The sequence below is a fragment of the Rhinolophus sinicus genome, chromosome 18, assembly GCF_057876585.1.
Source record: "Rhinolophus sinicus isolate RSI-liver-muscle chromosome 18, RSI-T2T, whole genome shotgun sequence".
In the NCBI taxonomy this organism is placed as follows: Eukaryota; Metazoa; Chordata; class Mammalia; order Chiroptera; family Rhinolophidae; genus Rhinolophus; species Rhinolophus sinicus.
Window position 1 is genome coordinate 117,440,470 of NC_142518.1, and position 13,835 is coordinate 117,454,304.

The 13,835-nt window shown below is 35.9% G+C and overlaps 1 protein-coding gene across 5 annotated transcripts in view; it reads right to left on the reverse strand.

The window, feature by feature from the left end:
- Window positions 1-13,835, reverse strand: part of ZDHHC15 (zDHHC palmitoyltransferase 15) — a 74,607-nt gene that overhangs the window by 45,726 nt on the left and 15,046 nt on the right. For all 5 annotated transcript variants that reach the window (XM_088794706.1, XM_088794704.1, XM_088794705.1 and 2 more), the window contains exons 2-3: window positions 11,394-11,420; window positions 3,878-3,972 (exon numbers count right to left, since the gene is read on the reverse strand). In XM_088794706.1, the coding sequence (XP_088650832.1) occupies window positions 3,878-3,972; window positions 11,394-11,420 (122 nt within the window). The remainder of the gene's footprint in view (window positions 1-3,877; window positions 3,973-11,393; window positions 11,421-13,835) is intronic.

Here is a 13,835-nt window from a genome sequence, read left to right on the forward strand (position 1 = left end):
AAGAAATTAAGTACTGAAAATAAATTAGGATTGTAATTTGTTTGTAAATGATATGAAAATCCCAAGGATCAATTGAAAAACTTGTAGAATCAATAAAAAATGAGTTAAGGTAACCAGTTATAAAAATTAAATACAAAAATTTAAAACTTTCCTATATATAAAGTATAACCACTTAGAAAATATAAAAGAATCCTATTTATAATAACCACAAAAAATAGCTAAAAATAAACACTAAAAGAAATTAATAAAACTGACTTTAAAAATGATAAACTTTTGAGACAAAAAAAATGTTTGAATAAAGAAAAGATATACTTTTAGGTTAAGTACTAAAATTCAAACATTGTGTAATTATAATATCTTTTAAAAGTAATCTTACGTCCAGTACAATCCTAATCAAATGTCTAAGAGAATAGTTTTGGGAATTTGAGGAAATATTTAAAAATTAATTTGGACGATTAACCACTCAAAAATATCCAGGGAAGTTCTAAAAAAGAAAATAAATGAGGAATCACACTAAAAAAATTAAAATAAATTATAAATGACAAAAATTAGCAGCAGACTTGACTCCAGGCCAGGTATGATATACTATAAAGTTGTTGACTAGATACAGTATATGATAAAGGAGGAAAATGTATCATTCAGTGAATGGTGCTGAGAAACCTAGCTATTCTTAGTGTGTCATTTCCTACACACACAGAGATACATATCCTTTTTCAAAGAATAGTTAGCTCACAAACTCATCTAATACCTTGATTTTTTTTGTCTTCGTAATCTTTAATCTCTATTATCAGATCTCTAGATGTGCCTGGCTCTTTTGAATGGCTCCATAGTATCTGTTGTTTAGGTATGTCAACTTAAATAAAGAGGTACATTTAGGCAAGATCAAATTACCAGAAACTGAGTTTATTTGGGAATAGCAGAGGAATTAGCAATAGCAATTTAGGAATCTCATACTGTAGCAAGCTACAAGTGAGTCTGTTCAGAATTTCCTTCCTTTTTAAGGCTGAATAATATTCCATTGTATCTATATATCACTTTTTTTTTTCCATTCATCTGTTGATGATTATTTGGGTTGTTTCCACCTTTGGCTATTATGAATAATTTAGGAACAATTGTTGAACATATGTGTACAAATAAATCTATGAGATCCTGCTTTCAATTCTTTTGGGTATATACTTAGAAGTGGAATTGCTGGATCATATTATAGTTCTATTTTTAATTATTTGAGGGACTATCATGCTGTTCTCCATAGTGGCTGCACCATTATATATTGCCACCATCACACAAGGGTTCCAATTTTTCCACATCCTCACCAACACTTTCTATTTTCTACTTAAAAAAATATATAGTAGGCATCCCAATGGATGTGAAGTGGTATTTCATTGTGGTTTGGGTACATAGTTCCCTAATGATTAATGATGTTGAGCATTTTTTCATGTGTTTGTTGGTTATGTGTGTATCTTCTTTGGAGAAATGTCTATTCAAGTCCTTTGCCCACTGTAAAATTTGGTTGTTGGGAGGGTTTTTTGTTGTTGTAGAGTTGTAAGAGTTATTTCATATTCTGGATATTAACCCCTTGCAAGATATATAATTCATGAATATTTTCTCCCGTTCTATAGGTTGCCTTTTCACTCTGTTGGTTGTGTTTTGATATCCAGAAGTTTTTTTAATTTTGAAATAATCCAATTATCTATTTTTACTTTTGTTTTTGGTGTCATATCCAAGAAATCCTTGTAAAATCAATGTCACAAAACTTATTTCCTATGTTTTCTTCTAAGGGTTTTATAAGCTTTTTAGGTTTAGGTCTTTAATCCATTTGAGTTTATTTTTGTATATGGTGTAAAGTAAGAACCCAGCTCCATTATTTTGCATGTGCATATCCAGTTCTCTGAACACCATTTGTTGAAAAGACCATCTTTTCCCCATTGAATGATCTTGACACCTTTGTCAAAAAATCATCTGATCATATAGGCAAGGGTTAATTTCTGAACTCTTTATTCTATTCCATTAGACTTTGTATCTATACTACATTGTTTTGATTACTGTAGTTTTGCAGTAAGTTTAGAAATATGGAAATGTGAGACTTCTAACTTTGGCTTTCAAGATACTTTTGGCTATTTGTGGTTTCTCAAGAATCCTTATGAATTGTAGGACGGAATTTTTCTATTTATAAAAAAAAAATCATCGGGGTATTGATAGAGATTGGATTGAATCTGTAGACTACTTTGAGTAGTCTACAATATTAACTCTTCCAATCCACAAACACAGGATGTCTATCCATTTATTTGTATCTGTCTAACTGGTTTTGGCAATATTTTTTTTCAGTGTATTTATTTATTCATTTATTTATTTTGCCATTCAATATTATTTTCTATTAAATTCATGTGTACAGCATAGTGGTTAGACACTTATATAATTTAAGAAGTGATCCCCTCAATTAATCTAGTACCCAACTGACACTATACATAGTTATTACAATATTATTGACTATATTCCCTATGCGGTACTTTATATCCCCTTGACCATTTTGTAACTACCAATTTGTACTTCTTTTTTTAAATTAGTTTCAGGTGTACAAAACAATGTACTAGTTAGACATTTACACCCCTCACAAAGTGATAACCCCCTTCCCCCAATCTACTACCCCTCTGACATCGTGTAGAGCTGTTATAATTCCACTGACTCTATTCCCTATGCTGTATTCCACATCCTGTGACCATATATATATTAACTTATAGTTGACATTCTTATTATTCAGCTTCAACTTCAGGTGTACACTGCAGTGGTCAGGCATCTACACCATCCAAATTCCTGCACCGTTTTTGCCCAACCCCCCAACCCCCTCCCATCTGGCAACCATCAGTTTGTTCTCTGTACCTATGAGCCTGTTTCTGTTTTGTTTGTTCATATGTTTTGTTGTTTAGATTCCACATATAAGTGAAATCATATGGTAGTTACAAAATTGTCACAGGGATGCAAAGTACAGCATACGGAATATAGTTAATATATCAACTGTGATTGAAAAATAAACTGAGTTATTTGTAGACAGCAAAAAATAGGTGATAATGTGTATCTGTTATGTGAATAGCTGCCTTTTAATTTGATAGCTTAATTCATTTATATTTCAAATAATTACTCATAAGAAAGGACTTCTACAATTTTCCTATTTATTTTCTTTACAGCTTATCTGTTTTATGTTCCTCAATTCTTACTTTACTGCCTTCCTTTGTGTTTAATTTTATTTTTCTTGTTTTGATTTTTCTTGTACAATTTTGATTCCATAAATGGTAAAATTTAAACCAGTATTTTCCCTAATGTTTGGAGGCTGTTAAAATCTCTTCCCTTGTATGTGGTTTTTTTTTAAATTTTTCTACTTTGGAACCTCATCTGTTTTACAGTAGTCACGTTTTGAATGCCTGATATGACTCCAAATTCTTTGATAAACATTCCCAAATACTGCATGAAACATTTTGGTTCAAAGGAGCACACTTTGAAAATGATCAATTTGAGTACTCTAACTTTTTTCCTAACAGTGGTCTTCCAGAGGCTCACTGGGTTCTAAAATAATAGTTTCATAGAATTGAAGTAGATGAGTTTTCAGAATCCAAGTGGGTTCTTGTTTCTCTAATTATATTACCAATGCAGGTAGTGCTTTCCTGGTTTTAAACATATCCATGACTGGTGATTTCACAAACTCCTTTAATATACAATCTGCCCCTTAATTTACTGTTTGCATGAAGAGTCATTTTTAAAGACCACTCTGAATCTCTCTTTTGTAATGGAAGGCTTTTTGCTCTTCTTTTTGCCCTCTTCTTGCCTTATTGACATTTCTGCTTTCCTCTGTTTTTAGTCTTTATGAAGTAACCGGTATTCTTACCTTCTGGTTTGGCTGTTGTGGGAGTGTAAAAATAGACTTCCAGTAGGTCCAGGTAAAGAACACAAAGATGGCATGGTAGAATATGAGGTAGATAACTGAAATTTAAGAAAAAACACAGTGTTTACACTATCCTTTTGTCCATTTCTAAGAGTTCAGAAAAACATAAAGCTCAACAACAAATTTCTATTTTGTTTTCCTATTACCAAGTATTTTTTAGTATTACTATAAAATATTAATTCTTACTTTTCCCCATGCAGTGACAGAAACAAGTTACAATGCCAAATTTTGAACACAAAGGAAACCATCAACAAATCAAAAAGGAAACCTACCGAATGGGAGAATGATATATCGATAAGGGGTTAATATCAAAAATTTATTAAGAACTCAAAGAACTTAACTCCCAAAAGACCAAACAATTCAATTTAAAAAGGGCAGAAGATCTGAATAGACATTTCTCCAAAGAGGACATACAGATGGCCAATAGACATATGAAAAGTTGCTCAATGTCACTAATCATTAGCGAAACGCAAATTACCATACCCCTGTCACATTTCACCCTGCAGTGTGTGTTACTGAATTATGGATATGCACTATGATTCTCAATTTTATGTTTCTCTCTCTTTCTCTCTCTCTCTACACACACACACACACACACACACACACACACACACACACGGTGCCAAAACAATGTATATATACATTTTAAGAAAGGAAAAAACAGTATTAAAATTGTAATATACATACATACCAGGGGTGCCAAAAAATGTATACACATGACTTGTACTCATCTTTTGTTATCGGTATATATCGAGTATTACAATTTTAAGGCAGTTTTTTCCTTTCTTAAAATGTGTATACATTTTTTGGGCACCTTCTGTATATTCCTAAGCTATGGTCCCAAATGTGTGGAAGTCAATTCTTTGTTTTATACACCTGAAACTAATAAAAAAATTAAAAAAAGAAACCTAGCAACATATTTATTTGTAGTGAATTATTACCTAGACTAATCATTCTTATAAACTGCAGGGACACTGAGTCTGTCTTTTTAGGTGAGATGGTCTAGTGAGGTTTCAGATCACTACGGAAATCAAATAGCTTGTGAACTGTGTTCCTGAACTGCCACTACTCAATGACATCTTTTCAAGCAAGCAGGCCCAGTAGAGCTCTTTGCTTATCTGGTAGAGATCACAGTCCTGGGGCATCATAAGCTGCTGGAGCTGTGATTAGCATATGAAAGCCAAGTTTTTTTGTTTCCATAACATGCAAAGGAGAATGACTACTTGAGCTTTTATCCTGAAATAAATGATTTATAAACACAGTGACTAAATTCAGAACAACTGCAGTCTTAGGTGGATTTTTCTTTGGGAGTTGGTCATGTTCCTTACAGCTGATGGCTAAAAGCACTGGAGTTGGTAAAGGATGTACCCAGGCAGGGGTATATCTTTCAACTTCATACTATAATTCCAATAGGAACAGTAGCTGTAGTTTTAGAAATGGAAAGAGCCCTCACTTGAATCCAGTTTTGGTTCAAGATAGAAATCTCCAGATTATGACTGGGGGAAATTTGACAGTCACTTCTCCCTTTGAGTAGGACACCTAGCAATGAGGTGTCGACTCTAATATTTGAGTTCACTGCCTTACTTTATTTCCCCTGCCTTAAAAGCTCTAACAAAAAGCTGCAGTTTGTCTCACAGCTATTTGAAGAAGTGTTTGGAGAAGATGGGGTTAGAGGCCCATGGGCTGTAATCAAAGAGCTAAGGATAGTTCATGAGACTACAAGAATTGCTCAAGAGTTGTTTCCATGATTTAGCTATCCCCTAGGAAAATACAAGATTTTCTTCAGAGTTATTTCCAAGGTTTACCCAGCTACCCCCAGGAGTCTCTCTGTTGGTGGGCTCCAATTCCAGTGCCAACATATGGCATCATGTTTTGAAAGAGTATGCCTGGCTTTCGTTATTGATATCAACTTCAAAAGTTACGGCCGTCTACCAAGTATCGTCATTTCCTCTAATTATTCATTGGTATGTAGTACTCATCAATGGTTATAAACCTTTTCTGAAGTCAGTACCAGTTCTGGGGGATAATGAGTATCATAAGTTTGCTAGCCACCGTGCAAAGCAGGGTTTCATTTTACTTGTCCTCAAGTTAGTATTTTTCAGTTTCAAAGAGCTTTGTAGTTCCAGTGTATTGGAATTTAGTAAACAACAAAGCTAACAAAATATATAGCCTCCTTGAGCTTATAAACTTGGATTAAAGTGTTTCAACTCTAGACCTGCCACTTAAAAACTGTGTATCCTTGAGAAGCTGGTTAACCTTACTGATCCCATCATATGTGACACACACACACATACCATCAACCACGTCAGGGATTTTCACAGTGGGACACCAAAGCAGAACAGAGAATCTCTGTTATCCGTGTGGTGGTTAGGGATTGGTAAACCAGTTTTTCACTGGCTGGGGAAGTGGCCCAGCTTATCACAATCCCAGCTTGGTTTCATCAGAATGCATTTCCTTTTGTTAATGCAACCAAAAAATCTTGTACCTTATTAGTATGATGTTCACTTGATTTATTTTACAATTATAAAATTTTACATTTGAAAGAGTCCTTAGATTCCATTGGGTCTAACATTCTCCGTGACACATAAATCTGATTTGCATTATCCATAATAATTACCCAGCTTTTGCTTGAACACCTGATGTAATGGGAAATTTATCAACTCTTGGGGCTGCCCATTCTGTTATTGGATAACTCTGATTGTTAGACACATCTTCCTCATATCAAACATAAATATGCCTCCTGGTAACTGGCTCACGTCAACCCTAAGTTTGCTCCCAGGAGAGGAATCATATTTGCTTAAAAACAAAAAATCGCCAGAGGGTAAGGGGGGTGGGGGGTGGGGGGTGGGAGATGAGGGTAAGGGAGATCGAATATATGGTGATGGAAGGAGGGCTGACTCTGGGTGATGAACACGCGGTGGGATTTGTAGATGATGTGATGCAGAGTTGTGCACCTGAGATCTATGTAGTGTTACTAACAATTGTCACCCCAATAAATTTAATAAAATAAAATGAAAAGAAAAGAAAAAGAAATCTTGTATCTAAACATTTAAAGATCAGTTACAACTGAATAATGAGAGAAACAACTCAATAAAAGCAGGCAGAAGACATAGACATTTCATAAAAGAAGATCTACATATGTCAAACAAGCACATGAGAAGATGCCTATCATCAGTCATTAGAGAAATGCAAAGTAAAACCACAAGGATATACCACTTCATACACAACATAATGGTTTTCAAAACCTTGAAAACACCAAGTGACAGTGAAGATGTAGACCAACTGGAACTCTCAAGTTTCACTGATGGGGATACAAAATGATAGAACTGCTTTGGAAAACAGTTTGGTAGTTTTTTATAAGTTAAACATACATAATATAGAATATTATGTAGCAATACAAAGGAACAAAGTACTCCTACACACACTGACATGGATGAATCTTAAAAGCATATTGCTAAGTTAAAGAAGCCAGATAGAAAGGGCTATGTATCTTATGACTCAATTTATATGACATCCTGAAGAAGGTAAAACTACAGGGACAGAAAATAGATCAGTGGTTGCCAGGGTGGAGAGTGAGAGAACTGCTTGCAAATGGAGCCTCTGGAAGGAGCATGGCCCTCCAACACCCTGATTTCAGACTTTTACCTTCCAAAACCATAAGAGGATACATTTCTGCTGTTTCATGCCACCACGTTTGTGGCAAATCATCATGGCAGCTCTAGCAAACTTATATACTCTCTATACTCAGTTTTCTTATCCATAAATTAACATATGATCATACTTACTTCATCTGGCTTTAATGAGAATTACATGTACCTAAAGCATGTTAGAGCAGTAGCTGGCACATAATGAGTGCACCTGAAGTAGTTTTTATTATGACTCTTTAATAGTTAAGTGACCATAGTTATCTTTGAGCCTCTGGTCCCTTCACCTGTTACAGTTAGTAATAAAAATACTTAGTCTAACAACCTCTAAATAAAGAAACAAATAAATAAAATTGGACTTTTCCTTTCATATCTTTTCATTTTAGTTTTTCTAATATTTAGTATAATAGATAGCTACTTATTCTGACTTCCCAGCCTAAAATTTTTATTTTCCTCACAGCCATAGTTAAATGTGTTGGGAGTTATAGGCTGTATGATTGAAAGCAGTGTCATACACAGCTGGAGGAGGAACCCAAATCATAACTCTTTTTCCTCCCTTCTTCCGCCTCCCTCCCACTCCGGTTGAAGCCATTGTTTCTCAGTCTAGTTGTGTAGGACACAGCTCCCTGGCCCATGCTGGTATTATGAGCCTTGTACTCCCCTGGCTGAGGCAGTCGGTTGCCAGCCACTCACGGCAGCCCACAGTAGCCCACAGCAGCACACAGCAGCTAACGGCACACAGCAGACCTCTGGCTGCTCACGGCAGCCCAATTCCAGGGAGAGGTATTGTTCACAATCTTAGCTGTAGAGGGCGCAGCTCACTGGCCCATGTGGGAATCGAACCCGTGACCTCAGCGTTAGGAACACGGCGCTCCCACCACCTGAGCCACTGGGCTGGCCACCAAATCATAACTCTGAAACCTAGAATTGGCTACACTATGGCTGATCTTTCCTTATTGAATTTTCAATAAGCATTCTTTTTATAACAAAATGATATGAATATTAATTAGCATATTAATAATTATTCTATTATATAATAAGAATACCTATAACAATGATTATTATATTAATATCATGATTAATATTCTTTTAGAAGTGGGTTAACCTCTAAAGAAAGCCTTTGTCTGCTCTCCAAAATCCTCATTATAAAGGAATTTTACAATAATAAATATAAAATAGTATATTATTAAGAGCACTGAGATAACTGTTCAAAACCTAATTTGGATTTTCCTATACAGTTTGGAGGTGAGTAGAAAAGCTCATACTGTGGCCGAAACTTTTTCCCTCGCAAACTCCTGATGTCTATTATGTCATTGATAAACTAAGGTTAGTATAATCAGGAAGCTAACACAAGCAGCTACTCTGGCTTTTCAAATGGAAAACTAAATAAGTTCTTGTATTCGTTTGCTCAGGCTGCCATCCTAAAGTACCACAGACTAAGTGGCTTAAACAACAGAAAATTACTTTCTCAAAATTTTGGAAGCTAGAAGTCCAAGATCAAAGCATGGGCAGGACTGGTTCTGAGGCCTCTCTCCTGGGCGTGTGGACGGCCGTCTGCTCCCCGTGTCCTCACACAGTCATCCCTCTGTGTGTGTCTGTGTTCTCATCTCCTCCTCTTGTAAAGTCACAAGTCTTATTCATTAGGCCTACCCTAGGGACCTCATTTTACCTTAATCCCCTCTTTACAGACCCCATCTCCAAATAGTTATATTTTGTGGTCCTGGGGGTTAGGATTTCCAAATATGAATTTGGGAGGGGGAGACACAGTCCAGATTATAAGCGTTCTATTATTTAGGAATTGCATCTATTTCTAAAAAGTTAAATAATTACAACCATTTTTAACTTTAAAAGAGAAACCAGAGAATTTAGTATGCAAACCAAGATTAAAATGAATTCTCACAGAATGCATTAAAGTTTTGCTTAAAATTATTTAATCAATTTAATCAATACATTAGTCCTGATTATATGTGGATTGTCTGACAGATTGTGCCTAATCTCATTCCTAAATTCATCCCTTAGCCCCACCCATCCTTGGACCCTACTAAATTTCTAACCTCCAGCTTATCCCAGATCCTCACTTCAGGAATAGTGTAAGGAAGATTTTCCAGTCAAGATCTTCAAAATAGAGATAGTATGATGCTGAATGAGATCATCTATGCAAACACTCTAATGAAAGCAAAATAAATACATCAGTATTATGACTAGGTCAAAACATTTTACTTGTCTTACAAGTACATAGGTTTACATAGACATGCTCTTTCTTCTAAGAAGCTAGAATGTAATATGTCATCTGTGATTACACAGGACTCAGAAATTCTGTTTTCAAGACATGGGTCCATCCATTATGCTAACTGACATTTAGGAAATGCTTTGAATGATAGGGATGCAGCAGTAGAGGAGGCAATGTGTTGATAACAATAACAATAATAGTCCTTTTGTTGTTAAAGAACTCAAATCCTGGTAACTGGCTTTGAACTGAGTTGGGCTTACAAATGACACTCTAGATGACCTGGGATAAGTTATTTAACCTTAGTTTCTTTCTCAATAAAATGGACATAAGCATGTGTACATCATTGTGTTGATGGAAATATTGAAGGAGGCCATGTCTCTACAATACTTAACAGGGTACCTGGCACAATAAAGTATAGTTTCCAGTAATAATAACAATATTACTGTCATTGTTCCTGTTATGGTAGAGCATCATCTAAATCCCTACCCAACTTGTCTTGAAAGTTTATTGTGGAAAATGATATTTATATATATATATATATGCACACACACACAAAATGATCTCTGACTTTATGAAGCATAGATAAGGATAAGAGGCAACTCAAAACTTGCTCTAAGGCTATAATAATAGTAGCAAGCATTTATAGAATCACTAATATGAGCTTTACTCACCACTGTTGTAAGTGCTTTCTATGTATTAACTCATTAATTGTTCCAAAAGCTTTACGAAGTAGGTAGTATTATTATTGCTATTCTACACACGAATAAAAAGAGCACAAGCAGGGTAAAGTAATTTACCAGGAAGTAGTGAAGTCAGGATTTGAGTTTAGACAGTTCATACTTTTAACCACTATGGTCTACTGTCTTCCCACCACTGTGCTTCATGGCCTCTAGAGCCAACACCTCTGCTAAATGAGTAATAGCAAGCTGGAGGTTAAAAACAACACAATACTAATGCTATGTAGTTAGTGAACGACAACAACTAATCCCCATGAAATGAGAATTAAAACTGGCTACATAAATACTTATGGTTATACCTGATGAAATAACATAAAGCTAAAGCTTTCTTAAGACTCATGCTTAACTTACAGGTTTTTAATGGAAAATACCTCCATCTCTTTAGGTAGAATGACAGTGCAGATTGCAGATCTAGCCAAGACAGGGATGAGGAGTGGAGAGGAGTACAGTGACTATACTGGAAGTGTGCTGGGCAAGGACTTAGGCCTTAAAAGCCCCCAGTGAAGCCCTTACCCAATGCCTTGAACAGGAGGCGAGTTGGGTAAAAAGGCAAGGTATGTAGGAATGAACCCAGCGATGAACCCAGTGAGAGCCTAGGGTTACTATGGCCAACAGAGTGGTTGTCTGTGCCCTTCTCCATCAGAACTCCTGGTAACTTTCAGTTCTGTCCTACAGCCAAAGGGGCCACTGAAAATAGGTTCTGCTGTGCTTCTGGGTAAGCTTCTTGAAAACTGTTGTCCTAAACTCAAATGAAAAAGTTGCTCAAATTATAGGCTTCCATGTAACTCACTTTTAGATAGAAAAGATGGATACAGTCCTGACCAATACAATTCACAGCACCCTCTTACCTTTTTCTGCTGGGCTCAAAACAGTCACTGTGGAAAGAGAGAAAAAGGTCAAAATTAGTGATATTTTCAAACGTACTTTTCTAATTAATTTCTCCATAGCATCATTTTTGAGCAATTCAGTCAATGGTACTTTAGGGAATCATCAGCCTGCTGAGATAAGGATTGAACTCCATTCTCTGCTGTCTTCCTTCATCTTAAATCATGAGTAAGAATTTCTACTCATTCAGCAAATACAGGTATAATTTGATTAAAACCAACAGAAAATGGAAACACTCAAGTTATGTAACATGGTAGTAAGAATTTAAAAGATGATAAGTTAGGAGATAATTATTCATTTCCCCAAAGTATTCACTGTAGAACCTCTTTAAATACCAAACGTCTCTTGTATATTTAGAGGTAACATAGTATGGAGGGAGCATGCCAGCTCTTAGGTCAGACTGTCTGGGTTAGAAGCCCAGTCACACTATTTTGTGACCATGGGAAGATCCTTCCCTTCCCTTATAGTACCTACCTCACAAGGTTGAGATTTCAATGTGGTAATACATGTAAATGCTGTTTAGCATAGTATCTAGCACAAGACAAGTACTTAATGAATATTATTATATTTGAACTAAGATTTCATAGAATATCAGAACTGGAAGGGACAAATGAGACATCTCATTTGTCTTTCTCATTTCATGATGTGAAAAATGGACTAGAGTATCATCAAATGATTTGCCCAAGGTCATAGAGCAAGTTAGTGGTAGAGTTGGGACTAGATTCCAGCCTAAAAGGCTTTTTCCATGTGCTGTGTCTACCTTCCCCAATCACTACTTGCTGGCTTACTATGATATATATGTAAGTTTTGTTCCAGAATATCATTTGTACAAACTGAGGTCTTTCTTACTCACCACCACCACCTCTGTGCACTTGTACCAGGTGCCAAGGGAAGGTGAAATTACAAGGCATAGCTCTTTAAAATGGAGAGACAGCAGAGTTGCTTGGAGACCAATCTTAATAAACAGTAGCTGCCAAATTGCTGTTTGGTGTATCTCCTTGTAATGTCTATGGCTGAACACTCGCTGCTAAACAGGAAGCGGAGGTCCTTACTTCCATTTGTTTGGCTACAGCACTTGTGAGTCAGGGAAGGAGAGCACCCAGTGCTTTATGCATGTTGGAATTAGACTGTGTATATAGAAAAATGAGTGGGGGCCAGGAAGTGTCCAGGGAAACAGCTGGCTTTATCTAATTTCAGGACTGTCATGTGCAAGTGTGGCTGATTTATATGAGCCAAGAACGGAGGGAAGAAACAGAATCAATGGGTAAAAGCTGCAGGTCAACACACTGTAGCTCAATATAAGAAATGATGATGACGACGATGACCAACCAGACTGGCAGCATTGGGAAGGAGTGAGTTGCCCATTGCAAACACTTGGAAATGTTGTAGAAGATCTTTAGACATTAGTTAGGCAGGGGACATGACTTTTAAAGTCCTTTTTACTTCTGAAATCTGTAAGGAGTCAGTAACTTCAAGGGAAAACATACTTTTGCAAAATTCTGTTGGAAGTTACATACTTCTGAAGAAAAAAGGGGGCCTTTATTCTAAACCATTGTGGCACTTATCTTGGTAGTTCTGCCTTTCCTTTATTTTTCTAATATTGCCTTTTGCATTACTAAAGTAAGAGACTAAGGGGGTGGCAGGCTAGCTCAGTTGGTTAGAGCGCAGTGCTCTTATAGCAAGGTTGCTGGTTCGATCCCCACAGCGGACACTGTGAGCCGTGCCCTCCACAACTAAATTGAAACAACTACTTGACTTGGAACTGATGGGTACTAGAAGAACACACTTAAAATAAAAGTTAAAAAAAAAAGGTTGTGAAATCACCCACTTAAAAAAAAAAAAGTAAGAGACTAAGAATACTTCAGTTGTATTTAAAATGAAAATGATACAAGTCATACTCAACTTGTACCAAATGAAATCTCTGGGCCATTCAAGAATATCTCATGGCTTCCTTTAAGTAGATGCATGTTTTAGGGTTCACGGAAGAGTTTTGGGAGAATAAGCCTAATATGGGGCTAGTGGAGGATGGTCAACAAATGTAGTAGAAAGGATAAAGAAGAAATTCTACAACTGAAATATAATGTGAGCAATGTAATTTAAATGTTCTAGTAGGAACGTTTTAAAAAGTTAAAAAATACCAAGTGAAGTTAACTTTAAGAATATATTTTACTTAATCAAACATATAAAAAATATCATCATTCCAATATGTTATCCACACAAAAATTATTAATGAGATATTTTACATTTTTCTTTTTGCATTAAATTTGTGAAAGCTGGTGTATATTTTATACTTCCAGCAGATGTCAATTCTGATGCCACATTTCAAGCGACTAATAGCCATGTGTGGCTACTGGCTACCAAGTTAGTGAAGCTCAGAAGGACTTGTGAAAACAGAGTGGGAAGGC